The 25,959-nt window shown below is 52.9% G+C and overlaps 1 protein-coding gene across 1 annotated transcript in view; it reads left to right on the top strand.

Moving 5' to 3' along the window:
- NMNAT2 (nicotinamide nucleotide adenylyltransferase 2) overlaps window positions 1–24,956 on the top strand; it is a 25,371-nt gene extending 415 nt beyond the window's left edge. The window contains exons 2-11 of the mRNA XM_085299602.1: window positions 15,020–15,108; window positions 15,796–15,863; window positions 16,885–16,963; window positions 18,566–18,695; window positions 19,811–19,891; window positions 20,337–20,381; window positions 21,175–21,251; window positions 23,770–23,871; window positions 24,284–24,351; window positions 24,785–24,956. Of these exons, the coding sequence (XP_085155728.1) occupies window positions 15,020–15,108; window positions 15,796–15,863; window positions 16,885–16,963; window positions 18,566–18,695; window positions 19,811–19,891; window positions 20,337–20,381; window positions 21,175–21,251; window positions 23,770–23,871; window positions 24,284–24,351; window positions 24,785–24,887 (842 nt within the window). The 3' untranslated portion in view covers window positions 24,888–24,956. The remainder of the gene's footprint in view (window positions 1–15,019; window positions 15,109–15,795; window positions 15,864–16,884; window positions 16,964–18,565; window positions 18,696–19,810; window positions 19,892–20,336; window positions 20,382–21,174; window positions 21,252–23,769; window positions 23,872–24,283; window positions 24,352–24,784) is intronic.
- Window positions 24,957–25,959: the final 1,003 nt, after the last annotated feature.

Genomic DNA, 25,959 nt, shown 5'->3' with positions numbered 1-25,959 from the left:
CCCGCGGGCGCCCCCGCAGGCTGCGCGGCCTGCGCAGCTCCGCGCTGAGAGCCGGCCGTCGGGGCGAGCGAAAGGGCCGCTTCCCCGGTGCTTCGCTGGCCCTGCCCAAGGAATCGGAAAACGCTCGCTGGAGGCGACGGGTGTTACCGGGCGCCCGGGCGGGGAGCTGAGCGACTGCGGCGCGGAAAGCGCTGCCGCAGCCAGCTGGGGCGAGAYGGGTGGCCGGCAGGGAGGGCGCGTCGCTGACACGTCGTAAATACCGGTGGGTCGCGTCAGCTTTGACGTGCCTAGAGAGCCACACATAAACAACTTACCTGGTGGGGTCCCGCGGGGGCAAAGCGTCTGCTACAGATGGCCAAATAAAATGGCAGGAGAAGGGCCAGCTCCTGAAACATCTCCTCCGAAGTGCAGTGCAAGGAACTATCMGTGACTCCGACGGGAAGTGTCGCTCTGGGGAGTGAATGTTGAAGGTCTTGTACTACAGCTGGCGAAGCATCCCTGCGATTTCTAGTAGTTGTAGATAAGTTCCTAAATGAAAAAAAAAATTGCTATCAGCGTGAGGTATTTCTGTGTCAGGCCTTATTTTCATAGCTCATGATGAGTTGGTCACCAGACTGAAAAATGATGGCTTTCTCGTTGCAGATGATCATGCTGAGATTTCATTTCATAGGAGCAAGCAAAATGTGGTTGTGGACAATGAAACTTCTAAAAAAAAATCCTATTCCCTAAGCTAAAAACAATTGTGAGGGAAAAAAAAAGAATGAGAGGAATTATTAAAAAGTCAAAAAGTAATTAAATAAAATCACAGGCTTGGTTAATGGAGGTAACTATTGATAAAACAGACTCTTATAATTCATGTTATTTAGAGGCATTCTGATTAAGAAAAGTAGCACTCTAAAAATCAATGCAGCCTGTATTCAACGGACTAAAACCTGTAACACATTTTAGGAGTTAAAACAGCATATATTTTAGAAAATAATGATCAGTGAGGTATTGGTATGCAGCGAGTGCTTTTGATGAGTGTCTTGATGAGGTTTGGTTTTGGCTCAGTGCTGTTCAGTACCCTTCTCAATGATTTAGAAGAAAATATATAATCACTGCTGGTAAAACRTGCCAACGACCCCAGGGTGGGTAGAATAGCAGTTAATGATGGTAACCAGTCAGTTTTACTGTCTGTCTTGGATTGTTTGATTAAAAAGGTCTTGTTCAAACAGTCAGATGAGAAATCATGTCCAGCAGCAAAGCAGGCAKGTTGCACATAGCAGGCAGGCAAATGTCTTCTGCAGAGCAGCGACTGTGGAGAGGGCCGAGAAGTAATGGTGTGTGACCCACCGAATACAACCCCCTGGTGTGACGCCGTAAATAAAGTGGCAAATGCAATCCTTTGTGTGCGAGCAGGGACCGTCGAGCGGAAGAAGAAAGGTTGCATTATTTTTATACCCAGCATTAGTAAAACCCTTCCTGGAATAACAGGAACAAGAATTACATTAGCTCCGGAAACCAGGCTTTTACAGGGAGAAGCGAAGGAAGCTTAGCYTGGATCCACAGAAGACGTTCAGTAATGACTTGGTCACGGCCTACGAGTATTTGCRTGGGGGAGGGACGTGTGAGAGAAGGGGGCTCTTTTATCCTGCAGAGAAAGGAAGACAAACAATTCTTCCGCAAGGAAAGGATACAGAATTTAGCTTTTAAATCCCTGTTCATTTTTCTTTAAGGAAGTCCACCCCCCTTTCCGCACCCCAAAGTCTAAAAGATAAACCATGAGAGGACAGGAGAATSTGGACCTTCAGCTCTGTGCTATACAAGTCCAGTCAAAAGAGGGCTCTTTCTTGTAAATAYAGTATTTGAACAGCTGAACGTGTGCAGAGGTACTGTCTTTTTCTCTCCAACAAATATGTGGGCCTCGTAAGCCTGGTAGGAGGAATTTTTGCTTTAATATAAGGAGATTCCATTCATCAATTTAACACCTGACACTAGTTAAGGAAAAGAGGAAGTCTAGGGTAGTTGCGTTAGTGCGCCATCGCTGACGTATCGTTGTATGTCAATGGTTGTTTTTCTCAGTTTAGATCTCGMCGTATTTTATTCAGGCCAAATCCCGACCTACCCCCAGAGGAGCTCTGTGTGACTCAAACTAGATTACGATTTGGAAGTCTTTTCTAATGGATGGAAGGTTTCCGCTGGGTTATTTTTTTCACYAGTCATGCGAATTTAAGGCTTATTATCGGGATTACTCTTGGSTTTCCAGAAAGCTGGGATCTGTAGCAACTCCGGACCCCAGACTCTCCGTGTGGACCCTTGTACCCTTTCATCCATGTGGAGTCMCACTTACTCTATCCTTCGTTCATCACAAGCCTGGTGCACTAACACTCACTAAAGGAGTCTGATTCATGTCTCAGTGTGTATACATATAATATATATAAAAAGTGTAATTAATATATAAAAACATATAATAGAAATGCAGAYGGGAAAATGTGCTATACAGCCATTCACATTAAGGGGTTGAGACAACATCTGCACAGCCCAGAAAACACTCTCCAACTTACCTGTAGCATCAGAGCAGCTCCAAGATGTATGCTTGTTCTGAGTCACAACGTTGARTTGCATTTTCTATTTTGATACAGCTATCAGGAACTCAAGTTGAGGATGTTGATGTGGGGGGAAAAGGGAGTAGGAAAGACAAGGGTAGAGGTGGTTTTATAAAACTTAGTATGAATGCTGGTGGGGGTTTAGCTTTAAACAAAAGGACGTTTCACTTATATTCCAAGTAGGTACTGGTAAGGAGTAGTAGGTCCCATGCAAAAATCTTAAAAGTGCAGYGGAGAATATAAGAATCAAAACAAAGTCCTCGGTCAAAACCACCGGAAAGCACCACAAACACTCAGCGCCAGGGAGCATGGCTGCTTACCTCRGCCGAGCACGCCGAGATGTCCCAAACTCGGATGAATTCACTCTAATTTGAGTATATGCTGGAAACTGGGGAGATGGTGCCAAATAGGGGCTGAGCCCGGTGCTGGTGTCGAGGTTCCTGGTAAGGGGAGACCGCAGCGGGGCAAAGCCGAGCGCCTGACCCGGCGTCACTGGGGTTTTCACCTCTGTCCTGGCCTCCCTGCGCTTCGCCTGCCGCCCCTCCTCGCTCAAGCAATGCCACCCAAGGGACAAAACACAACATCAAAACCAAAACTCTCATCTGCATAGCTCTGCTAACATGGTGCAGCCCRTGCTGGTGCTCCTTCAGCCCGCGATGCATCTTTCCTTGGGCAACTCGATCCTTTCCCCGCCTTGCCCCRGCCCCAGGAGCCCCAAAATACAGCTGTATCCTCCTAGTGCAGGGCAACCAAACCAAAGGGCAGCCCTGTCACTAAGATATAAAGTGYATTTTAAATCAGAGAGAACACGAAAACGCAGTTCATTTCGATGGTAGTTTTGGGCACGATGCCAGGCTTGAAGGTGTCACTGTGCAAGGTCAGAGGCTCCCCGGTTTGCATGGTCACCTCGCCCGGGGTTTTGTTATTTGAGAGCAAGGGAACAAGCTGCCCGAGCTCGGGAAGGAGGTTTTGCTGAGCAAGTTTCTCCATAGCTCTGCACGGGGAAGGGTCTTTCCCATCCCACAATGGCTCTTACCTCACTCTCGGAGGCATCTGTCTTTTATTAATTACTTCTCTTTTTTTCTTTCTTTTTGGTGCTGTTGAGCTTTTAATGACCAGTAGGTGATTTTAATCAAGTCTGTAATGTCTGTATGTACCCAGAGCTTCTCATCTCCTGTGTGTCGGTGTATTGAGCAATGGGTTGCTTCGGTCCTGTTCATGCAGATGGAGTGAGTTTGGGTGATGTTGTTCAGATATGGCTTTTGCCTAAGGAGCCTCAGTAATTTAGATGCTTAGGTGCTTTAAATCACAGATGTTCCCATTTGCTTCATTTAAAACAAATGCTGATTCTTGGAGAAGGTGGAGGACAACGTAGCTCATAGATAGGGTGAATCTAGATTCCTGMAATACAGCAGATCACCACAATCTTCCCATCCCGCCCTCACCCCTCTGTCTGATTCAAATTGAATTTTGCCCACATCCTACCTGTATCTGTTATTGAGGAGAATTTCTATCCCAGCCAATGGACGGGAGAAAAATATTTCCAATCTAAAGTGATGCAAAAGACTCTGCCATCAAAAGTAAAACTCCCCATCACATTGCTTCTTCAGAAAATCTGAGCAATCAAAAGCCCCGTCACACCACCCAGTATTATTCAAGCAGCTCTTRTAAGAGACTGGTCCTCAAGACCGGTGCGTTATGTAAATAGGCTTTGGGGATAAAGGTGCAGAGTTTGGCAGGCACCAAGGGCGGAAGAGGCAGTAGCTGAGGCTTTTGTCTCTGTTGCGTTGTTTTGATATCCTGAATTTCCCAAATTGGGTTTTCTTAGTTGCTGAGATGACCACCCTGCAAAACAGCTTARTGAGCCGCTCGCTTGCTGGCACACAGCTAGGGGACCCGCGAGAGCAGAGCGACAGAGCAGCGTTCCTCTTTTCGCTTAAACGCAAACATGCCTGCGAGGGACCAAAGTGAAGGCGCTGCCTCGCTAAGGCCGGGAGTAGAGGGGAAGCCTTGCACCCCGCCGCAGCAACAGCCAGAGCCGAGCCCCCTGATCAGGCTGGCTYGTCGCACGGCAAGGATCGCAGCCTGGGCAGCGGCAGGACAGACGGCCGTCATCGCAGGCAGTTTTTAGACATCCGCACTTGCAGCAGACCCTTGTCCTTCCCGGGYTTTTGTCGCGTTTCCGCCACCGAGTCTCTTTTTTCCCAGGCCTTTATCGCTAGCTGCAGCTCGTCGCATCTCCTTTGCGACCTGCAGGGAGGGGTTTTCCCAAGCACCAGCTTCTGCTCCATCGATAATGGCTCAAAGAGCCTTTTAAAATATTTATAGGTGCTCCAGTGTTCAGCAGGGCTCACGGCGGGCTGGGAGACATCACGCTGTCTTTCCAGCAGCRCTGCCTCATACAACAGGGCACATTCCTTACCTTGCCTCAGCCGAGCAGAAGGCAATCCCGTGCCGCGCCGCGCAGGCCTGCTGTGGCGGGCTCCGTCCAGAGCAGCTCCCCRAAGCTGTCCCTGAGGACACTGTGGTGCGTAGTCTAGGCAGGTGAGTAGGAAACTTGGTTATAGATGTGCAAAGAAAGAGGGTTTTTCACCCAAATGCATGGTCTGATGACACGCAGCCACGCAGATTTCTGCTGCGGCCTTTGGTGGCTCTGCTGGCAAAGCCTGCTTGCGTGCTGGGGCTGCAACGTGAAGTGGGCTGGGAAGAGGCGCCAGGCGTCGGCTCCGGGGTGCCGTGTCCCCTGCGCACCCGCCTCCGCAGGGCGGCGGTCGGAGACGCCGGCCCTCGGCGGCTTTGCTGCTGCCGCCGAGCTGCGATCGCGGCGTGTCAACCCGGAGGATCAGCGTGGCACCCGCCAGGGTCTACAAAATGCTCGCTTTGATGTGATGCCGCAGCTCCAAAAGGAAAACAAATGGAGTGCTTGCAAAGGGAAATGGGGGCAGCAGAAAGCAAGTGAGAGAATTTGCTCTTTTTTTCTTTTTTTTTTCCTTTTTTTTTTTTTTTAAAAAAAAGAACTTACTGACACCGATTCAGGAGGCTGCGACTGGCTGAGGCCGGGACGGGCACCTCTCCTGGGACGAGCAGCGAGGTGCCTGGCCTATTTCCGCCGTGCTGTTGCAGTCCTGGTGGAAGCAAAATAAGAGCATCTGCGAGGCCAGCTAACGGAAACGTTTGCCTCGTGCCTTTTGCTGCCAAGCCCGTCCTATTTGATGATATTGGTGGGCCTAAGGCAACAAAAACCACAGTGAAAGCGAGCAGTTGGGAGTAGCGGGAACACGTTCGTCTTTGTTTGCCAAACAGTTTATTTTTGTTACTAATATTTAGAGCGTAATTGAAGCTGAATACAGCAATACAGCATAAACGCTGCGCCGGATCCTCGGCGTGCATCGACATAGCTCCATCATGGGCAGCACATGTACAGCGGTTTACACCAGCTGGGGATCTTTTAATCTCTTTTAAGAAAACCATATAGAGACGCACGGCAATCCACAGGCGACCGGATTAACGCCAGGTGATTCAGCGCGGCTCCCATTTCCAAGCCCAATCGCTTGGTCGGCGGTGCTGCACGGCGCCCCGGCCTTCTCTCGCGTCCCATGCGAACGAAGTCTTTCGATGCAGCATCGCAGATTTTCACCCCGGAAGCAGCCCAGTTTTGAGCTGCCTCCCAAAGCTCCCCWTGGGAAGCACGCCGGGAGCAGGGACGGGAGGTGGGATTTCTGCCATCTCCTCCAAACRAGATTGCTCTCTCCAGGTGATTTTCGGTCTACCGGTCTTAACTAACGGCTCTTTCCATCTGCTGGAGCTACGCGTGACGCCCAACRCTCACCTGTAGTTGGTGCTTCTCAGTAAACGAAGAGAAAATACTGTATTGCAAGAGACAAACCGGCTGCCTCAGGCGGCGGATCGGACTCGGCGTCGCTGCCGCAGCGCTACGCCGCGGCAAGCCGTACCGCTTGGCCCTCCTCCCTGCAGCGCTGCGAGTGTGGCTAGCGGTCCAGCACTGAGTGGTCTCCCTTCGCAGGCGCGCGGCCCTCGCGGCGCTGCGGCTCTGAGGAAAGAGAATAAACGGGAAGCCGTCAGTCCAGCTTGCAAGGATTTCACGCGGCCCGTCCCTCTGCGGCCTCGGCCCCAAGCCGGGCAGGCCAGCGCCGGCCAGGGCCCCYGCCCCAGCGCTGCGTTTTGGGTCTGCTATTTCTAAGCCAGCTCTCTGGGAGCTGCCTCAGTCTCCAGCCTTTCTTTTTYATAAAAAAATAAATCATCTAATTTTGCTTTTTTCTCATGGAGCCATTGGTGGTCAACAGATGGTGCGAGCGCGGCTCCCRTTAGCCATCGCTCCGGCAAGCGTCCCCGCCGGGGCCAGCCTCTGGCRGGGCCCCGAGGGCTGCTCCCAGCTGGGAACTTCAGGGCCTCTAAGAGCGTTTCCCTGGAGCTTTCCATAGCCTCATCCTCTGCCACCGGTTTCAGGGTACTTGTTGGCCGTTTCTTCTTTGCGGCTATGAAAAGCCATTAAAATGAATTTGCAGRAACAACTCGAGCCACTTAGCACCAAAGTCCTTTCCAAGTTTCTTATTAGCACAGTGGCTGGATGCATCTATGGACTAATAGGGGAAGAAAAAGCACAGCAGAGCAATTAGCCAGGGGAGGTAAATCATTAAGCATTATGGGGAGATTTTATGGACTATTTCTTTCAACTAAAATTCCTCAGGGAATCTGAATGAGCTCCTTCAAGAGGCGCTGAAGCAGCTAGGACTTTGGGCCTCTGGAGGACCAGCAGCTTGGCCGGGCTGCCCTCCGTGCATGGGTGAGACAGGGGGTGCCTGCACCATGCTGATGAGCCCCCAAAGGCAGCTGGCACCATAAAACACTCAGTCAGGGGAGGCTCGGGCCTTCCAGTTYCCCCAAAAACCTGTAAACAGCCAAAAACCCTGCAAACTACCGCTCCGAGTAATTTCATTGCCCATCAGGTCAGCCTGAAGACCCAGCCTGAGCCAGTGCGCTAGCATCACTGTAGCCATGGACACAGCTCTGCTTTGGCATTCTGAGATACATATCGAGATTATTTATATGCCCAGATCTATCTGACATTCAATTAGACTGAGAATAACTCTTGGCTCTCTGCCCAAGCCAGGCCCGAGGTAGGAAGCAACATTTAGGCCCTGAAGGAGCTGCTGGATAAAGAAGAAACCGGAGCAYGCTCGCGGATCTGGGTCGCCCTTCTCCGCGGGAGAACGTATCCGAAAGTGTGCGAAAGCGCCCGGCTCGCCCTCGGCGCCATCCTGCCTCAGARGGGAGGCAAGCGGAGGCCAAATCGCTTGAAACGCAAACGAGGCACCTGGGAAACATTTTTACTTGTGGGGATAGAGCAAACTGAGACATGCCCCACAAAGGGCTGGTACTCCTCCTAGCTGTCTGCAACAGCCCCTTCCCTTGCTCTGAGGGCAGAGCAAACGAGACCACGCAAAACGTCTTGCGTGTTGCAGTCCAGTGAAATATCTGTGCAGAGATACACACCTCCCTGTCCAGATCACGACAAAATGTGGAGAGACTTTGTTTTGGCAGGTAGCTAGTTCGCAAAGCTCAGAGCAACGTGACCCGAGAGCCGGGGAAAACTCAGCTGGGAGCTAATCATGAAGCCAAGAGCCGAGAAAAGATTAAAAAAAAAAAAAAAAAAAAAAGGAAGTGTTAGGGGTGCAGGTGAAGCAGGTAAAAGGCAGAGCAAATATTTGAAATCACACCTTGAAAAATTAAACACAAGACATGCTTGATTTCATTAACAGCAATTTAGGCAATGGAGCAGCGCCAGAGGAGCTGAAGTGTTGCTGATTAAATATACTCAGTGAAAACTGCCACTACAAAACATCTTTTAAATAAGCGGTAAATTCCTACTGCGGTGGGGAGCAGGACACTCTTTTTGCTGCGAGCTGGGTAAAATAATCTTTTATAATTTTTGTAGCCCTGAAACACATCCTGCAATTAGCCTTTCCTCACTGTGATCTCGCAGGAAATCTGTAGTGCTAAAAGCATGTGAAAGGCCCATTTGCAGCGGAGGAAAGGGAAGCTGAGCAGGAGCAACACGGTCGTCGGTGAGATTTTCCTTGCAAGTCGAGAAGATGGGGCACGAGCCGTACTTGGGACCTCCTCCTTCCTCGTGGGATTTCCACGGCTCCAGCAACCATTCGCCAGGCATCGATTTGGGTTAAAAGCTCTGGATTGTCCAACCAGCCGCCGACCCACAAGCTTTGCCGAAGGGCAACTCGTCGCTCTGGGTGGGACTGGCCGCTGGTCTCCCTACAGGTCGCCCCCGAAGCCCACCTTGCCTCCTGGAGGCACCAGGGCTACCTTCGGCGGGTGGCCGTGGTGGGCAGCTCCCYGCTGCACGGAGCCTTTCCACCAGGCTCCTGCGCGGCTCGGCAAGCTCTGCGGCTGCTGCTTTATTTGTGTCAGCGCCGTTTAAAAATGATGCAAGACCGTCTGGAGCATTAAGAGCAATTAACTTTGGGGGGGAAAAATAAAGGGAGCGCGGGGACTCGGGAGGACTGTTGTGCTGGCARCAGGGGGCTGGAGCTGCGGCTTTGGCTGTGCATAGTTTCCTCAGCAAAAAAAAATCTTTTTGTTTTGGGCCAGTCTAGTTGCAGCAAGCCGGCACGGAGCAAGCGAAGCCCTGCAAGAACAGCTTGGCAAACCCACCGAGAACACAASAGTAGGCAAGAAACAGGACAAACTAGCTGAGAAGTGGGGCTTGGCCTACCAAGACCAATGGTTTTCTGGTCAAAATCTGTTTGTTCGTTTGTTTTTTTCCAGCCAAAAATCTTCTTGCAAGCAGGGGAATAAGGTTGGGATGTGAACAGAGAGCTGACTGTAAGGAATAAAGATGAGAAGAGGAAAGAAAAGCTATTCCTCTATCTTCGATGAAGGGCTAAGGAGAGGGTGAGACGTATAACTGACCCAACTCCAGGCAACGGCARAAAGCTCCAAAACAGATGAGTTGCCACCAGGGAACGAGTCAAACTTCAGCTCGCAAAGACGAAGCGGCCTGGGGGGTGTTTTCCTACCTGCGGCGTGCTGGTTTCAGAGGCATTCGGTCCTGCTGCGTTATTGCTGCRGCGGGAGACGCACGCCGCCTCTTGTGCGTGCCGGCCCGGCGCGCCGTGTCGGGAGGCACCCACAGCCCCACCGCRGGGAAGCCGACCGCTGACGGCCCCGGCGTCTCTTAAGAAGCAATTTCATCTTGCTGCATATACAGGGCGCTGCTCAAAGCTCGAGGAGCTAACGTGTTCGGACAGGCTTGGCCGAGGCTGCCTATTGCCTTGTTAATTTATCCGCTGAGGAGCGGCTCAGCCGGGGCAAACTCAGCCTGGAAAAAAGGAAGCCTTAAATCCAGTAATACAGAGCAGATGCATCGGGGTGCCCCAGACTAGGACCGCCACTTGCCACGTTAGGCAGGCGCGCCATGCGCAGCCTGGCTTCAACAGGGTCGCTTTGAAGGGCTGCCTCAGCCCTTAGCCCTGGAATCCTGCCTAGGTTTACTAGCCAATAAATGTATTTTTTCCCCGTGCCCTCTGTTTGGCATTTCAGAGGTGGTCTGCAAGCTCTTGGAAGCTCAGACCCGGACTTATACATTTTGGTATTAAGAGCAACATGATTTTTATCAGTTTCTCTAAAGAGTAATGTGCAGTTTACAAAGCAAACAAACAATTTTTATGATGACGCATAAAGCAACAGCAGYCTGTGCAACGGCACGCCGCTCCGCGAGCGCTGCAAGGGCAGCTGCACCTTAGCAGCTGATTGGCTTCGTCCTCCTGAAGCTATTAGACCTGCAGTATAAATAGGCCAGTGCTTGCTCTGGCTGTGGTTAAAAGAACCGTAAGGGTTTTCTTGGCTTTCTAAATGTTGCTGATGCTTCGCTTGTGTAAGTTCATACGCGAGGCAGAGCGGTTTTCTAAAGAAACGGATTTTTTTCAAGCAGGCTGGGGTTGTGCGTGGGGACTCGGCTCTGAACTATCTTGAGATCTGAAATTCAGAAAATTTGGCGCAGTAGGGAAACAAATCCCTTGAGGGTACAGACTCAGTTCTGGGCTATTTAAAGCTCAGACACCAAGACATTGAAAGCCTTGAGAAATGACCATTTTTTGCCATCAAAAACTCAAGGCAAACTAAACCAGTAGGCACCTTTGCAAGCACGAAGCACAGCTGATGCGTAAGCAGTTCAGCCTTCCTCAACTGTTAATGATATGTTAGTCCTTTTATAAACGTGCTGTACATGAATAAGGAGGTTTAGAGATAACAGATTAGTATTTCTAATCTTCTCTATGCAATGAAAATGAAGTTGAGGCGAAGTAGGAAATAATGAGAGGATTTGTTAATTTAAAACTCGTCTTTGTTAGGGAATTTGCCTTTTTTTTGTATTTTAAAAACTACATTGCAATACAAGTGTAGACACTGGCTCACCCGGCTCAGCTCCCCAGCATACGTAAAGCACCTACAGCTCCCGCTTTCCAGCTGAGGCGCCGTCTTGGCCTTTCTCACCATCAGAGCCTGCATTTTGCCCTTATTTGGTGGCAACTGGGMCTAAAAATCGCAGTTGTCTTCTTGGATGTGCTTTCCGCTCTGTTGACTGGCCAGAGGGAGCCGAGCACAGCCAGCGGCGCTCGCCCGCCGGCATCGGCACGGAGCCGAGCCCGCCGCCACTGCGGCTTTCAAGGTGCCAATGGGCAACGCCGATAACGGCAAACCCAGAGCATTCGTGAGGGAAAAGCAGCAGCGGGTGTCCTACAGTTCCTCTTCCTAAAATAAAACAACAGAACGGAGGAAAAACAAAAGACGGTTTTTAACGTGTACCTTTGGCTTTCTGGGYGAGCAGTTATCGGTGGCCTGTTAGAGCGGCCCTGCAAAGGCGATCCAACAGCTCAGGGTGGTTCCCTTTATGAGAAAAAGCATCAAAAACACAGAGTTCATCAGGAAAAAGGTTTGAATCTCAAAACTCTCCATTAAGCAGAAGTTCTGCACTTTAATTTGTGTTTCAGTCTGACCCACTACCCAGGGCTTAAGCGGAGAGACAGGGATGCCCGGAAACATTGCCAATCAGGCCGATTCTCTGCTCGCACGCACGCCGCGTAAAGACGCACGAGAACAAGGCCCAACACCRCACCACACGTGCGTGAAAACAGAGAACACTGTTTCTTCCCGTTGCATTCCCAATGCATTTTGGCAAATGCATGGAACAGGGTTTCGAGGGACCTTTGCTCATCCCTTGTAAGGACCAGCAAAATCCCCGCTCCACAGCCAGTGCCGCTCGCGGGCGGCCTGGGGCCTTTGGACAGGGGCAAAATCCACTTTTCAGCAGCTCCCGCGCTTCCTCCGCAGGCAGCTGCGTTTYGTACACAGGCACAGCGGTCCCCGGGGATGACACAGCAGCACGACTGCGAACGTGTGCAACAGGAGAGCCCGACTAAAGGGTTTGTGCCTAATACAAGCGTAAAGGCTTCGGGAGCCTTGGGGGTGGGAGAAGCGCTCACGGAAGGCACTGCTGCCGCCTTACTGGAAAATGGGATTCTCAATCCGCCTGTGGAAGGAGCAGAGAAAAGTGCTATTTCACCAGAATTAGTCATAGCACATGATCCCCCTTTATTTCTCCGGGGGTGTCCTCAGGAAAGCAGAATTCATGTTTCTGTTTTGCTCTGGAGGAACACAAGATGGACCTCCCAAAGGAGCCCACGGGAACTGAACGGATTTTCACTAGTATTTTCACTCTCCAGTGTTGCCTGTTGGAAACACCCGCCGCAGCCTTTGGGCCAGGCTCTCACACAACCCAGCCAGCCTGCAGCCGAGACGGTGCAACGCGGGAAATACCTGATGTTGGCAGAGCTGGGGAGCGGTGCGAGAGCTGGCGCTGGGGGGCGAGGAGCCGAGYGAGGGGAGGCGAACGCTGGTGGGGACCGGCGCGGGGGGCTGCCGGCCAGATCCCTSTGGGACGAGTTTCGGAACAAGCCTGGTGGAAACAGGAATAAATAACGGGGCTAAAAGGAGGAACATGCTAATGCAATTTGCTGATGAGACAACGTTGAAAGGCGCTGTCACTACGGATGAGTGTCAGCCCGCCACCGAGCTGGGTGACCTTGAGGGTGGAAGTAATAGAAACGGGATGAAATTTAATAGCGGGTGTCAGGACTAGCGGAGAGACTTGGAGAGAGAAATGAGTGATGGAGAAGGACGCGGGCGCACTAGCCAGCCAATAACGGCATCGCTGCGGACCGCTTGCACGGCGCCGACGCGCCCTTGGGTGAGTATTTCCTCCCGTCCGCCGTGCCTCGGTGGCAGGGCTCTGCCCCGCTGCCACCCGCGACCCAGAGCAAACAGGGCCAGCGTGAGCTGGTTCGCCAATAAACSTGCAGCAGATGCAGCTTACAGCGGTCACGGGAGCCTTGTCTAGGGAGCGAAAAGGAAAAAAGAAAAAAAAATAGAGGGGGATCTATCTCGACTACTCAGGTCGTGCTGCAGCCAGGAGCAGGAGCGTTTCGCTCTCCGCTGCGGCGTTTTTCAGGGGCCACGAGCTGCGGGGGACGAGGGTGGCGCTGCTCACGGCGAGCCCACCACGTTTCTGCAGCAATAAAGCAGGAGGCCTGGYTCTCGCCGGGGGAGCAGCAGGCAAGGCAGCACATCCCCGGCTCCTCACCTCCACCCYGAGCCCGGCTGCCAGGCTGTCAGCAGGCTCCAAGCGCAAAGCACCGGGTAATTCACCCCCACCATCCCTTACCAGAGCTTCTCTGCAATCAGGGTCRGGGCTGGACCCCAAAGGAGCTGGACCTCTCACCTAGTGGCCTCTTCTTGATGCCACCATCGAGTCAGTGGCAGTGAAAGCACAGAAGAGCAAAATCCAGCTCGTGGTGTCCCCTCCAYGGCAGGAGTATCCTGGTGGGAATTTTAGTCGCCTGCTGGGCCCAACGGGAGGAGCATAAGGGCTGGAGGGTCTCCCACCAGAGTCCACCTGTGGCCTGCTCCCCACTCTGTACCTTACAGCCATCACTCGAGTATGGTGCAGGGCTAAAAGCCATTTGGGATCAGACCTAGAGCCTAAAGAGGCCCAGGTGCGAGCAAGGAGAGGCAGCGGAGACTGATGACTGTGGTGGACAGCCGTAGGGATACGGATGCCAAAGGAAAGCTCGTGTCAGCCTCAAACAGGAGGCCTGACGGGATTTACTGTTGCTCACTCAAGCAGAATGAAGCCCTAGCTGGTGAGGGACGAAGGTGGCCTTATCCTTCTCTGGACGCTAAAAAGCAAAGCAGGCCTTGGGCTCCCAGCTCCGCTGGATCTGGCTCCGTGGCCAAAGAGGTTAACGCGCCAGGGCAGCCTCGATCCCCGGCGGGGAGATGCACCCACCCCATCTGGCAGGGCCCGCACGCCCGGGCGCTGCCACCGTGCAATAACAGGGGGGAAGTGAGGCGGAAAGACCAAGCGACTTGCCCGAGGCCAGGCGGCAGCTGGCATGCGGGACGGGAGAGCTCTCAGGGGGCACCCGGCCGCTGGCTTAATTTGCCATTTAATCACACGTCCACGCACACCCAAAACGTTTACCTGAAATAGTGTTCCAAACCTGCCACTTGTGCAGACTTTCAGGTTTTACCAGGGATGAAAAACTCTGCAAAATTACAGCTCGTAAAAGAACCACCAGCAGAGCTTGCCTTCGTTCGCAGCGTGCTCTGCTATAGCCCGACGCCGACCCTGCAGCTCGCACAGCGACGCGACGTGCTCCAAGACTTTGCCACAGGCTCCTGAAATCCCAGCCATCGCTGTGACCTGCGCTGTGCGTTTCAACAGCTGGGAATTTGGCCAGCGCTCTTCCCGCCATGCTCGTTTCGGGGTTGCCAGTGCTGGCCGAGCTCCCGCGCAGCCTGGCAGTGGCGGAGAGCGCCGATTTGGGGTATTTTCTCTTTTTTCATCTTGCCCGCCTCMACGCGTCAGAYGCGGCGCTTGCGGCCTGGAGAGACGTCGGTCGTTTTCCGGCTGCTAGGAAAGCTCCGGCCCAGCAGTCAGCGGCCACCCGGGCCAGCCAGAACGGGAGAAGCGACGGGGCGAGAAAACCAGGCGGCTCCCCGCAGCCGCGCTCCTCCTCGCCCGAGGCCGCTGCCCTCCTTCGGAGGCGACAGCGCCGGCCTCGGACGCGCTCGCAGGCGCTTTGGCGCCGCTCTGCGTCCCCGAACGGCGCGGGGTGCTCCGCGGGACGCGAGAGCAGGGCGGTGCTCCGCCAGCGAGGCGAGCGGTCTTCGCCGTGGGCATCGAGGCCAGGCCCTGGCCTTCTTCGGCAAGAGGGCTTCCCCCCTCAGAGGGGGTTTGGTCGAGTCGCTCTGAGGCTGCCGGTGTCCGCGGGCCTTCGCACCTCCGGTTTCCGTACTGATTCCCTTAGCGCTCTTTTCCATGTGCTTCCTTCCCGCAGAGCGAGCCCGGGACTATCTGCACAAGACCGGGCGGTTCATCGTCATCGGTGGGATCGTCTCGCCCGTGCACGACTCCTACGGCAAGACGGTGCGTTGTCCCCCTTCTCCCCTCCCGTGCTCCCGAGACCCGAGGCGAGCCGGCGGGAAGGCTGCGCGGCTCCGCTCACCTCCCCGAGCGTGCCGTGACCCTCGCGGCCGGCCCTTCTCTCCGCGGGGCACCTCCGGGAGCCCTTGACCATGGGGAAATCTCCAAGAGGAAGGGGAGAACAAAAACGCTTCTCATCCCGTTTCTTACCCTGCAGTGAGACCCTATAAGCAGCTAAATTACTAGAACGCAAAGAGAAATGTTCTTCTCCAAAGTGATGGTTCCTGGTTTTTTGTTTTTCTTTGCTTAGATCCCATGATTTTAAAGCCAGATTTGATTCTAGGGATGGTCACAATACAGACACAGACCTTTAAAAGGTTTAGAGAACAAAACGTGAAGCTGGAGAGAGACTCCTCATCTTCTGAAAACTGCCTCAAGAAACGACCATCTCTGGCCCAGCTTTGTAGCCGAGACCCGGCCAAGGCAGGGACCGCTGTCCCCCGGGTGCCTGCCCTTTGCAGGCAGGAACGCCTGCCCAGAGCCCGCCTCGCCTTACCCGGCCCAATCTTCTTCCTTCTAGGAAGTTTGCAATAGGTTTTCGTATGGGGGACGGGCTCCGAGCGGGAAGGGGGACCGGGCCGGGCACGAGGCCCGCCTCCGCGCTACCGCCCCGTCTCTGCTCTCTCGCAGGGCCTCGTCTCCAGCCGCCACCGCCTGACCATGTGCCAGCTGGCCGTGCAGGCCTCCGACTGGATCAGGTGAGCGCCAGCCCGCGCGCCGCCCCCGCCACAGCAAAATCCCCTCCAGCCGACAGGCAGCACCTCGCCGGTCCCCACGCTGCGACCGGCTGCCTGAGCTTGTCCTCTGCAAGCCAAAGAGTAATTAAAAAAAACGGCGCGTTCCTCCTCTAGTTGAGCAGAAAATCAATGACGGTGTCGGATCGTCCTCTAACGCAGGGTTGCTCCTTTCCAGAGGAAGCACGAGATCCCGTCTCCTGCTTCTCTGCTTGAGCCCACCTGACTTGCTTCCCAGCTCCCTGTTTCCTCCTGCTCTTTTTGAGAGTGCAGACGGCAGCGGGGCCCCGAGCAGCTTTCCAGCCTCAGCGTGTGCCAGATCCGCTCTTGGTGAGCCGGTCAGGCCTAATTGCACAAGCAGGGTCATCTCCACCAAGCTCCTGCTCCACTGGGCCTGGCAGGGACATCTGCAGGAGAGGCCCAGTGAGGGAGGCATGGCACTTTAAAGATCCTCACAACCTCTGCTCTAATGCTATTTTTGTGAAAGAAAAAAAAAGGGCAACCAAGGCCCGGGTAGTAACTTTTGCCTATGGTCCAGGATAACCAACACCTGGCTGCATTCGCTTTCTCTTCGAGGGCTTTGCAAGCCCTCCCGCAGCCCTGCTGAACCTGTGGTATTCTGGTGAGTACCAGATTTGCTCAGCCAGCTCCAGGCTTACGCTGTGGCACCTTCCCCTTACGTATGTACGGTACCAGGCCACAGACTGGCCCTTTCCGGGGCTGCCACCTGGTACGTGGCTTCGAAGAGGGACCAGAAACACAGCTAGACTGCATTTGGGAAGCAGGTTCCTACCACGCATAGAGATGCCCAAGACATGCCCCACAGACCCAGCTGTTGCCTGTGCGGGGACGCAGCCAGCAGGAAGAGCTGGGGGGACGGTTGGTGGAGGACATGGCACCTGGCAGAGCAGCGGGCCAGGTGATGAGGCGAGGTCGGAGGTGTAGCCGCCTGCCAATGCTGTTGTCTTGCTGTGCTCCCCCACAGGGTGGACCCCTGGGAGTGCTACCAGGACACCTGGCAGACCACCTGCAGCGTGCTGGAGCACCACCGCGACCTGATGAAAGTGAGTGAGCCCCGCCGCCGCCAGTGCCCCTCGGGGAGGGCAGCCCCAGAGGGGAATGTTGTGGCAGGGGCAAACAGCCYGCCCAGACTAGGGGATCATGTTTTGGAGCTAGCACAGTCTTCACAAATACCATCCAACACCATCAAGCTGGTGTTCTTGCACTCACAGGCAGACATGCAAAGACCGGTCTATGGCTGAGGGATCATCACAAAAGTTGCAGAATCATGCCTGAAATTCCCAGCTGGAAGGARTGCACTAAACACCTTACACCACCTGTTTTGTACTCCTCCTTCCCCCCTGGGAAAAGCAAAACAGGCCTTTTGCATTAGGTCCTCAGGTCATCCCCAGTGAGCAGGAAATTATCAAGTGTTTGCTTTTTATAAAGGAGCAGTAGGTTGCCAGGGAATAGGCAGATACATCATTTAAGGCAGAACTTCATTGCTTTCCAAAAACTGCATGAAGAGGGGATCGCCAAAACATTCGTCTAGGCTAACGAGGCAAAAAGGGAGGTATGGCTCTGATCCCACTGCAGCTCAGATGAGTATCACCAACGGCAACTGCCTGTGTCCCCCGCAGATCAGGAGCAGAGTGCAAGTGAAAAGAGGGTGACGGGGGTTAGTTGTAAGCTAAATCATTAATGCTGGCAACTCGCTCAATCCCAAGGGGAAAGGGGAGATAGAAGAGTCCCTGCTTATCAGCTGAACAGCTCAGCAGATCCAAAATTGCTGCATTAACCAGGAGTGACTCAGCAAGCCAGCAAATTCAAGAGCTGGAAAATCCCCAGAGAGCACAGATTTCAGAAGTCCCTCGAAACACCCGAGCAGCCCTGAGAGCCAGGAGGCAGCAAGACTCCCTTCGGGGTAACCACTGGGGCATGGAGGGCTGTAAAGGGTGCTGCCAGTGTTTAGATAACATGAACAAACCAAGAAGGGGTGAAAAAAACAGTAAAACAGAGCATAATACAAACTCACAGGCAGCCTGTCCAGAGCCAAAGAGAAGGGACTGGGAAGAGRAGAAGGTGGCAGCTTGCAGGGATGGGAGGCCACAAAGCAGGCAAGCACCGTGGGCTTGAAGAAGACAGCAAGYAGGCATCTGGGCAAGACAGAGCGTAGGCGCGTGTGCAGGACGCGGCTGGAGGCGATGCACGGCAGAGCGGCTGCTCCCTGTCGTAGGATCGGGGACGCTGGCTGTGCTGCGCAGCACTAAGGGATCTTCCCACGAGGAGCCACCGAGCTGTGCACGTAGGCGTGGGACTCCTCGCTGCTCCTCACGGAAAGTTCACACGGCTTCAGGAAGCAACGGGATAAATTCACAGGGAAAAACATCCAAACACACCGCGTCTCCATGCAGCTATGGGGAAACGCAGAGCGACTCAGTTCTCATCTGAGTTTCATTTCTAAGTAACATCAGCTGACTCAGGATGCCTGTGGCCGCTGGAGAACTTGGTGTAGGAGCCAGAGAGCCTCTGAACTGCACGCTGTCCGGGACACCTGCAGTTCCTCATGCAACCCCAGGGACCATGGTGGAGCTGGGAGAAAAGGCCAGATTTGCTCCCGGGTAACAYGTAAGCCCGTGGATTTATACTTCTCTCCCTCGTTGCAGAGAGTGACAGGCTGCATCCTCTCCAATGTGAACACCCCCTCCTTGACCCCGGTGATCGGACAACCCCAGAACGAGTCTCCACAGCCCATTTACCAGAACAACAACACCATTTCCAACAAACCTACTGCAGGTAGGTCTCACAGGCAAAGGGAGAGGARGTGGCAGATGCCTACCCCTGTCCTTCCCATCTAAAGCTGCCAAATGCTCATTTGGGTCGAGGGCTCCTGTTAGCTCCTGGGGAGTCTTCCTTCTCTTCCTCTTCTCACTGCCGACGGTGAAGTGTGTCTTCCTCTTTTGCCAAGCACACTGGTTTCCCTTGTCCTTTTTTCAGTCCTTCAGAGCACCTGCACTGCTGGAAATAACAAAGAGTGGGGCACTTTCATGCTTCACGAGCYAAGGTCTCTGAGCTCAACCAGAGACACTTCCCCATCCCTTACAACTCACATTTAGTTTTCATTGAGGCTAAATACTCCCCCATTATAAATAAAAGACTTCTACGCCTCCAGAATTATGTTAAGTTGTCCTATGCCCATGATCCTAGTGGATCACGCTCCTCCCACTCTCCTGACTGTGTTTCTGCCCTTCCCCCTCTGCACTCATGGGGCCGCACAGGGAGTCAGAGCAGGCAATGGCTCCAGCTGAAAATAATCGTTGTAATTTTGAGATAASCCAGGCCAGGTCTCTTATCAGTCTCATTGCATGAGTCCTGGAGCAGGGGGATAAAAGGAGGCCAGGAGGGAGCAGGAATTGCCATCTAGGACAGCAACAGAAACTCAGAATATCTTTAAACAGGTGTGAAGTTGTGCCTGACTTTAATTTGATGATGTCTTATCAGCTAGAGCAATGAAGAGAAAGGATATTTGGTTCTTACGGTGTGCCTGCAGAGGTAATGGTTAGCAGGAGAGGCGAAAAAGCTGCATCTCCAGTGAGAGAGAGGGATGTGGGACATCGAAGTATTAGCTAGGGAGAAGAGCAGGGAAAGGAGATTACTTAAATCCCATAAAAACTAAACATCTGGTGATTTTTAGTGATTTTAGCCATCTAGCGTGTCTCTTAAAGGCGTGGTGTGGCTCTCCACCGAGAATTAACACTAAGCAGTCTGCAGTGGGGATGGAGAGTGCTGAGAGAGGTTCCCTCTCGGGAGAGGGAGTACCTCGCAGGATTAGCACGGCCAGCACCACTTTGGGCTGGTAGGTCAGCCACAGAGCAGTCTTTCTCCAATTTATTTTTYGTCTTTGTTTTTAGCAAAGATCTTAGGGAAGGTGGGAGAAAGCCTGAGTCGGATTTGCTGCGTTCGCCCACCAATGGAGCGCTTCACCTTTGTGGGTAGGTATGGGAAACACCCAGCATCATCCCTGCTTCTGCTTCAGACTCTGGTCTCCCTCCCCCGTCCCACCTTGCGGTGAGGACCTGGGTCCCACACACTCCCTTTCGGGCCAGAGTTGCTGAAATTCAGCTCCGGTCAGGTGATGTGAGCCTTCCCGYGGCTCCCCCGCACCAGGGCCTGATCCAGCCCCTGGCTCAGCCACCGCTGCCCAGCGAGCCGGCTGCTCAGCCCATGGTGCCCACGCACAGACTCAGGGCAGTCGCTGCATTTCTTTGGTACAGTTTGGGCAGTGCCAGGCACAGGCAGGCAGGGGCGCATATAAGAGGGGTTTGGTCCCTCTTTTGCCTGCTCCAAGGGCTGACCCAACGCCCCATGTGACAGTTAATGAGCCACCGAGCACCCCGAGGGGCTTTGGACACTAGCACCTCTCTTCTTTTCTCCCAGATGAAAACGCAAACTTGGGGACGGTGATGAGATACGAGGAGATTGGTGAGTRCACAGCCCCTTCCACGTTTGGTGGGTTGCTCCAGCTCCTCGGGACCAAAGCCACGTAAGAAATTAGGTGGTGAATGAAGGACGCTGGACCATCACCTTCCCCTGTGGCTGGCCATCTGGGCTCAGGGGTGGAGCAGAAGCAGTGCGATACTGTCCTGAGCCAATTCCTGTTCTCAGAATAGCAGAATAAAATCAGGGGCCAAGTGGTGGGGAACCTGGTTTCCAGCTCTGGTACTGATTTGCCATGGTGTAGTGCCAATCGCATTAATGCCAAGAGCCCTCAAAGTCCCCTCAAGCACAGTGAAACCTACCCTTGAGCTCCCAGCATGAGATATAGCGCATTCCTYGAAAGGTTTATTTCACCTCCTTTATGGCACGCACCTGGGCCCACGGTGAGGGAACCCAGCACCCGGCCAGACCTCAGTGAGGCTGCAGCACTAGCTGAGACACAGGCACAGATCTCCAAAGCGGTCCCCAAGAGGACCTGGACCRGCACTGCTAGGCACTGGTGCTGAATGACCAACATCCTCACGTTTCTCACTGCCCTGCAGAGCTTTGTCTGCAGCAGTTGGAGCAACTTCCCTGCCTTTAGCCCAGGGCCTTTTCTCATTCCTCCTTACCTGAGGAGTTTTGTGGCTTTCCACTGGTGGTTGGTCAAATAAATTGATCCTAGCACATGTGCTAGGTTGCTCAAGAGCTGAAGAGTCCTTCGGGGCATCTGCTCAGCCCTGAGTGTGAAGGAGCAAATCGGCTCCCACCTCTGAGCTTTTCTGTTTCTTTTCTTCAGAGCTTCGCATCTTACTGCTGTGCGGCAGCGACCTGCTGGAGTCCTTCTGCATCCCCGGTCTCTGGAACGAGGCTGACGTGAGTGGCAGCTGTGCACCCCTCTCTGCTCCCCTTCTCCCAGCCTTTGTTACTCCTTCTCTGCTTTCACCCACCATGACCTTCCTTAAAACACAGCTTTTCTGGGTGCCTGCTCAGCTCCTTTGGAAACCAGGAGCTGGCCACTGCCATCCCCACGGCTCCCTGAACCCCAACCCGAACCCAGACCCTTCCCTCCCCTGACACACGAGCCAGCCTGATGGACAGGGGGTTCTCACAACTGCTTGATCTCCTATGTCACTTCAGATCTAAATCCTATTTCCATTCACGCCTGCTTCTCTCACCACCTTCACCCAGAGGACACACAGAGTCCCCCGGGCTTGCAGCTGCAGCAGGGTAAACCTTTCCTAAGGGATTTTGAAAGGATGAGCTCCCAYGCGTTTTTTCTTGTGAGCAGACAGCGTTAAGTAGATTTAAGTCCTAACAGTGGAGCGTGGAGGTAGGAAATTAGAGGTTTACAAAAATCATCATAAGAGGGGTTATCCTGCATTAGGAGTTAAAGACATTGACATTTAAAAGCAACCTGAAATAAYATTCACTTAGTCAGAGACCTTTCCTGTAGTGCTAGGTACCCAGATGCCCATTTTTATGGAGAACAAGAAGTGGAAAAAAAACTGAATTATTTCACAAGCTCAAACTGAGTGAAGTAATATTTTCRCAGCATCTGTAGGGAGCAAATTAATATGATAATTAATACATCTGGAGCAGAAAGCAGAATCAATGCTGGGAACTTTGAATAAGGAATTTTAAGCCAGTATAGATGGGAGTAAGAAAATTGTGTGGTCACTAGAAAGAGGGTATCAGGATTACAGTAGCTAGCACAGAAGACGATGGTCTCACTGAACACATTTGACTGATCATTAGAAGAAATGCAAAGAGGCAGCCATTGGCACGGGCAAGGCCAGTGTCCAACTGTGTATCCATGTCCAAATCTCAGGAATGAGCTCCCCACTTTCCTGCTCTCTCAGGATAGACAACAGCAAAGGCACTGCAAAATCCTCCCTCTGGAAGGTATTTTCCCCCTYCCTTGCAAAGGGGGATCCACCCACAGACAACAAACAGGCAACTTCTGGCAACACAAGCACCTCCACGAAGGTGCCTAGCTCTACGTTTTGTTGCTCACATTGGCACTTATACTCCCAAAACATTAGGATTTAGGCAATTAAATATCTTGAGACATCAAATTTGGCCACTGAGATCCCATCTCAAGAAATCAACTGCCACAGCTTATATGSAGTAAAAATGCTGCCTACTACCCCGTGCTCCTCCCTAGCAATTCCAGGCAAATGTGCGGATGGCAAAGGCACTAACAGGGTCAGCTCACTCCAGATACTGCTGTCCCTGTTTTAAAGTGTAGTATTTTCACAGGAGGAAGCTAGTCCTAAAGAGAAGGGTTGGTTTTACTGACTCATTCATTCCCTACAGCGCTCTAGAATTATAGCAGGGAACTGCTGGAAATGAAAAATGCTTTTAGCCAGCTGGACAAGATGCTGCTTCCACATGCCAGTGAAAGCATATTGCTCACAGCAGTCAAAGTGGTGCTGAGCTGTGGGATCTGATCTGGCTCTTCACTAAAATTATACAGTTGAGGGAGTGTCTGTTTTGGGGGGGGGTAAAAAAGCCCCATCTCTAGGTGTGGAGAGCCATCCTCCTTTCTTCTCAGCTAAGGACTTGGCCAGACCAAACCATATGGCTCCAGGTTGCTAGGAAACACCATCCACCCCATTCTGGTGAGGACCTCATCACAGGGATCCATACATCACCTCCAGGTTGCTAAGAAACCTCTTTCCTTCCAGCCTGATGAAAACCTGGCCACAGCAATCCACAGAGCATCATCTCAGAGATAATAATAAATACATAAATAAAAATATACATAAATAAATAAATCCAGGGCTGAAGAGATGTCAAGACAACATGGATAAGCCTTTTTTTTCCAAAGACTGGTGAGAGCAGTGGTAGCTGCTGGTGCGCAGGGGGAACATGGGCAGATCAGGACCCATCACCTTCCCTGGAAACACCTTCCTCAGCAGCCTTGATGCAAAACCAAAGTTTTCTCTGCCTGAGGCAGGAACAGCTCTCCTAGATCTGTCAGGAACAACCTGTCCATCCTGTTCCTTAATTCTTCCAGTGGAGCAGATTTCACGCCCTCCTCAGGCAACCTCTTCTAATCCTACACTGCTTTTATCATGATAAATTCTTCCTAAAGTCTAACCTGAACTTCCACTGGTAGGATGTAATCCTGTCCCTTTAAGTTCTACCTACCGCAAACCGTCGAGAATGCATCACCAATATCTCCCCTTAATAAATCTATGTTTCTGACAGAGACTGTCCAGAAAGAAAGTAAATTAGGGACTAGCAATTCAAATTATTGCTAACATTTCACAGAGAACCAACCATAGCTTGGTTCCTGGAGTGTTTTGGCAGACAGTTAGTTGCTACATCTGTCTTGTTTTACACTGGGAGATTATGAAAAACAAGTCTCCATTTGCGTTGGTCCTAGATGGAGGTGATTGTCGGGGAGTTCGGGATCGTGGTGGTGCCGCGGGACGGAGCAGACCCTGATCGGATCATGAACCATTCCTCAATACTCCGCAAGTACAAAGTAAGTGGATTTGCACAAACCAGGGCCCAGCTTGCAGCTGGGGAAGGCCACCAGGGGATCGTTGGCCTCTCTGTACCCAGGCAGGAGGTTTGGCTGTGGGGTATTCCTTTGCTGCCCCACTTTCACAAGGCAAAACTTTCTCATGAGACAGAATGGGAGCACCCAGGTGCCACCCAGCCCAGCAGCTGGGGACGCACCATACCGGGCATCAGACCAGGCTGCTCTCTAAGCCCACTGGCTTCATCTCAGCCTTCAACTGGGATTAGCACTGGGGCTACCAAGCCACAGTCCCTGCCTGGCTGCCCGAGGCCAGCCCAGGGCACTAGGCTGTCCTTGGGCAGAGCTCTGCCTGGTGGGGCAGGCACCTGCTGCAAGGAGTTTCCCTTCGCTCCTCTTTCTTCTTCCTCCACAGAACAACATCTTGGTAGTGAAAGATGACTTGAACCATCCCATGTCGGTCGTCAGCTCAACCAAAAGCAGGTGCGTGACGCTGAGGGCCTCCTGGTATGAGAGGGGAGAGGGGTGGCACCAGCTCAGCCCAGCCTCACTACGAGGTGTTTGAGCAGCTCCTAGCCAGCAACACCTAATGCCCGAAAGGGCTGCCCCAACGGCAGCTGAAGGTCTGGGGCACTGAGCCCCCCACATCCTACACCTGCATCCCAAATGGTCGCTTCTCCTGGTACCCACTTGCATTCCMCACAGGGTCATTCAGCCCAGCAGCTCCCCAGCAAAACATTAAGTGCATTTGCATGGGCAGGCACAGCAAAGTGCTCGCAGAACCACCAGAGATGGGGTAACCTGCCTGTCAGGGTAGCGAGAGGGGCTACGCGGTGCCAGATTTGCCTCCTACATGGGTCCTCAGACCCAGCGAGCTCTGACCCCTTCTCTTCTCTTGCCTCCCCCGTTTCCCCAGACTGGCCCTGCAGCACGGGGACGGACACGTCGTGGATTACCTATGTCAGCCCGTCATTGACTACATCCTCAAGAGCCAGCTCTACATCAATGCCTCCGGTTAAGAGCCAGGCGTCTCGCAGCGAGACAGCCCTGTTGTCCCAGTTCCCTACAGCTCTCCATCACATTTCTCTCTCTCTCTTTTTCTCTCTGTGTCTCGTTCTCTCTTTCACGGCCTCCTGCCCGTGTCTGCCTCTCACTCCCGGCGCCAACGCTCCATAGTGCAGGAATGTCCAGGGAAACACGGCACAACTCAAACGGGAATGGTTTGGTCTCTTCTTTGGGGTACTGCCCTCCCCCTCTTAAGTGGGGAGGGAGGGGACCAGTAAGATAGAGATGTACTCAGTGTGCTTCAGGGGAGGCATCTCCAGCACCTGCTCTCCCAGTGTGCCACTGGGAAATGGTCTCCAGGTCCATCCTCCCAGCATGCTCAAGAGCAGGGGCTTCTTCTTTTGCATCATCTTTTGGCACATCAGCTCAATAAATCTAGGTGGACCTTTTTACTAATAGTTTTAGTGCGAGCCCCTTTGGCCTCTCTTGACTTGATGACCCACCTCCAAATGAACTGCATTTGGTAGCAGGCAGGTCTAACCCAATTTGCTCAGCACCCCTGTAGTAAGCAGACCTTCTCAGGCCAGCAGTGGGACAACCTTGCTACCAAAATCCTTCTCTGGCCCTGAAAAATCACTCAGATTGTGTTTCTGGAGGGGTACAGAGACCTTAGCAAGCTTTTCTGCCAGAGAGAGGTATTTAGTGGGGCAGGAACATCACCTCTCATCTTTCCTTGCCTGCTAATAAACCCACTTTACCCCAAGATGTCCCCTAGTCAAGCAGAGCTATGGTGATGCTCTAACTCCAGGCCCCCCTCAGAGGGGCAGCCCACAGCATCTAGAAAGGGATCTGCCATTAACTCAGCCAAGAGGTGAGGGAAGAATAAAAGGGAGCAAGTGATCAGTGACTCAAAGCCACTGCCCAGAATTGCCCCCAAGCCTGACTGTGCGTTTTGTAGGGGCCGGGTCCATCCTGTAGGATCGCCCCATGACAAGGGATGCTGTGACGACAGGAGATGCTGATGGCTCTGGCACATCTGTGCTGAACTCCAGTAAGTCAGTACATTTTGCTTCTACATTGCAGGCT

The sequence above is a fragment of the Rhea americana genome, unplaced genomic scaffold, assembly GCF_003343005.1.
Source record: "Rhea americana isolate MKP2758 unplaced genomic scaffold, rheAme1 scaffold_151, whole genome shotgun sequence".
NCBI classification, from domain to species: domain Eukaryota; kingdom Metazoa; phylum Chordata; class Aves; order Rheiformes; family Rheidae; genus Rhea; species Rhea americana.
Note: the sequence above shows the minus strand (reverse complement) of the source record. Positions and strands in the feature narration are given on the sequence as shown.